Source organism: Anomaloglossus baeobatrachus, unplaced genomic scaffold, assembly GCF_048569485.1.
Source record: "Anomaloglossus baeobatrachus isolate aAnoBae1 unplaced genomic scaffold, aAnoBae1.hap1 Scaffold_551, whole genome shotgun sequence".
In the NCBI taxonomy this organism is placed as follows: Eukaryota; Metazoa; Chordata; class Amphibia; order Anura; family Aromobatidae; genus Anomaloglossus; species Anomaloglossus baeobatrachus.
The window spans coordinates 61118-64064 of record NW_027444894.1 but is presented as its reverse complement, the minus strand read 5'-3'; the positions used below and the strand labels follow the sequence as shown (position 1 = coordinate 64064).

Genomic DNA, 2947 nt, shown 5'->3' with positions numbered 1-2947 from the left:
TTAAACAATAAACGTGTCATTTTATTAAACCCTTCCAAAGCCAAAAGCGACAGTGACCGGATGAACCCCACGGCACAGTCTAATGTTCCTCCATAATGGAAGCCATCAGGAGGAGGAGCCGCGGGGGAAATCTTCTCATGAGTGACCAGAGGTCCAGTTGTCCGGAGCCGCAGGTCCGAGCCCAGTCCCCCAGGTTGGTGGTGCCCTCCGTCACGTCTCCACCGCAGCTCATAGATATATATGTATATACACCGCAGCTACTGAATCAAGGAGGAGCGAGCGGGTCCCGGACGCCCATGGTCACTCGCTCGGGGGTTTCTTTTTGGCTTCCAAATCCTTTTTGAAGTTTTCAACTTTTTTTCCAATATCGGGCACCTTGGGGAGACGGATACGGAGAATATAAAATGGGTTTATTTGCAATGTAATCTGAGAGATGTGTCACTTATCAGGCTGTGTGCTGTTTCAATACAATCAGTGTTTTATGAGCAGGAGATTATCACTGCCGGACTAGATGTCACTCTAGCTAATCTATGTAGCCCCATCTCCAACCCCAATTGGCAGAGTGTTCACAGTAAGCTACCAATCAGAACTGTGGGTGGGGTTATACAATGCTCTGATACATCTAAAGGCAGAAAAAAACTGGGATTTCATCAAAACGTCAGCAAGCAGCCCAGTAAGTGACAACGCCAGAATCAGGCTCTCTCCCCCTACATTGTGGTGCTCTCAGACTATATCAGGGCATCACACACTCACCTCATAATTCTGTGCCAGGTACATCCCCACCACGTTTCCGAAGGCAAATCCTAACTGCGGGAGAAAACGCAACGGTCAATATCATACACAAGGAAACTGTAATTTTTTTTTTTTTTATCCTTGACTTCATAGGAAGCATCTTGTAAAAAAAAAAAAGTTGTTTTGTGTATACAGCTCCTATACAGAGGAACAAAGGATATTTGTCATTTCTGATGAAGGAGCAATAAATAATAAAAAAAATAAAAAATAATGACAGGGGTCCCCATGCTATTTTGTGTTAACCAGCGCAGATAAAGCAGACAGCTGGGGGCTGTTATTCTCAGGCTGGGAAGATCCATGGTCATTGGGCCCTCCCCAGCCTAAAATTAGCAGCCTGCAGCTGCCCCACAACTGGCGCATCCATTACATGGGCCAATTGTGGCGCTTTACCCGGCTCATCCCTATTGCCCTGGTGCGGTGACAATCAGGGTAATATGAGAGGTTAATGATAGCTGTGATTTGTCAAAAATCACAGCTACTATCAAGCCTTGTAAAAAGGGGGAAAGGGTAAAAAAGAAAAAAAAAAAACAACACCCTCTTGCACCAATTTATTAACCCCCAAAACACCCCTCCAGGTCTGATGTAATCCACATTAGGTCCCATTAGGTACCGTGGGAACCCTGCTGTGACCTCCGATGACCTAACTGATGTCACCGCTTCTCACAACCAGGTCCCCACTGCCCTCAGTGTGTCTCAGGAGCTGCAGAGATCGGTCGCATTGTCCACCACTGCAGCTTCTGGATGTAGCAGAGTCGGGATTCTCATGGAATGTCGTGTGGATTACGTCGTAGCTGAGTATGTGTTTTTGGGATTAATAAATTGGTGAAAGAGGGTGTGTGTTTAATATATATTATATATATATAATTTTTGTGTTTGTTTTTTTTCTACCTACAGAGTTGGTAATGGGGGGGGGGGGTGAAGGGGGTCTCATAGACACTTCTATATTACCGACCCAGGGCTTAGTGGCAGCTGTGATTTTTGACAAATAACAGCTGACATCAACCCCACATACCACACCAAGGCATTAGCTGGGTAAAGCGCCACAATTGGTGCTTCTAATGGATGCAACAAACCTTGGCAGCTGTGGGCTGCAAGTTATGGACTGAGGGGGGCGCAATAAACATGGGCCTCCCCAGCCTGAGAATACGGAGCCTCTATTTTTGCCAAGCTAAGCACATAGCTGGGGGCTACAGCCCCCATCTGTCTACTTTACCTGCACTGGATATCACAAATAGGCACCAAAGTGGAGCAATAATCAGACAACATTGTTCCCAGAAGCGGACTGTGTATCAGAGATGCATCCAGGCTTCCGAACCCGAATATTTCACTATTCGTCAAACCTGGTGGAACTACAAGTACCAGCACACTTGTAGCACCATCACATGCCAGGCACAGAAGCAGTTAATACTTTTTCACAAGCATCACATAAGTCTCACCACAACTACAACCCCCATTATCTTCTAACTGTTGTTTTTTAAAAGTGGAACTCCCCTTTAAGTATAATGCAACTTACACAGACTATTACACAGGGAAGGGACAGGTCACCCCTAAGTTTTAGGGACAAGAAGCCTGTACCCTCTACTCTCTGCCCCCTTGTCCTCCCCTCCCCACTAGACGGGGTTAACCGACCTTGAAAACTTACTATAAACTGCAACATTGCAGCCGCTTTTCCTCCAAGCACAGGATTCACCTCCTTTACGGGAACAGGAAGTAGCCGGACAAAAACAGGAAGTGCTCGGGTAGCCATCTTTAAATTGGGCAAAGAAGCCGGCAGCTGTGCGGATGTACAGTGACCTCTGGTGGTCAGTGATGAGAATGTCACCCATACAAATTCTATTTATTGTACTCACTGAGGCCTGAAACACACGTCCTTGAAAACCACGTGCGTGCAATACGGGTCTTTTTTCGGGTCCGTTTTCCGTTTTTTAGGTCCGTTTTTATGGTATTTGTGGCCTGTGTGTGTATCCCGTATGCTAGCCGTATGTGCGTGTGAAACTTAACTGACATGTGTTTGTGTGTTCCGTGAGCAATGTTGCGTGTGTGATGCAAAATGTCGTTACTACATGTCGGCTGACAGGAGACAGAGTTGCGTGATGAGAATGAACTCGGGTGAACTTCACCCGAATTCTTTGTCATGCTGCGGCTCTGTCTGTGC

At 46.4% G+C, this 2947-nt stretch overlaps 1 protein-coding gene across 1 annotated transcript; it reads right to left on the bottom strand.

Annotated features, from left to right (window-relative positions):
• On the bottom strand, positions 1–2535 carry LOC142283820 (short transmembrane mitochondrial protein 1-like). The gene is made up of 3 exons (XM_075333159.1): positions 2435–2535; positions 754–807; positions 1–375 (listed from the first exon to the last, which is right to left on the bottom strand). Exons 1-3 carry the CDS (start codon positions 2447–2449, stop codon positions 301–303), a joined length of 144 nt encoding a protein of 47 aa, XP_075189274.1. The 5' UTR covers positions 2450–2535; the 3' UTR covers positions 1–300.
• Positions 2536–2947: the final 412 nt, after the last annotated feature.

Coding starts and splice junctions, on each gene's coding strand:
- LOC142283820 (XM_075333159.1), bottom strand. Junction 376..753: donor ACCTGGCACAGAATTATGAG/GTGAGTGTGTGA, acceptor CGTCTCCCCAAG/GTGCCCGATATTGGAAAAAA.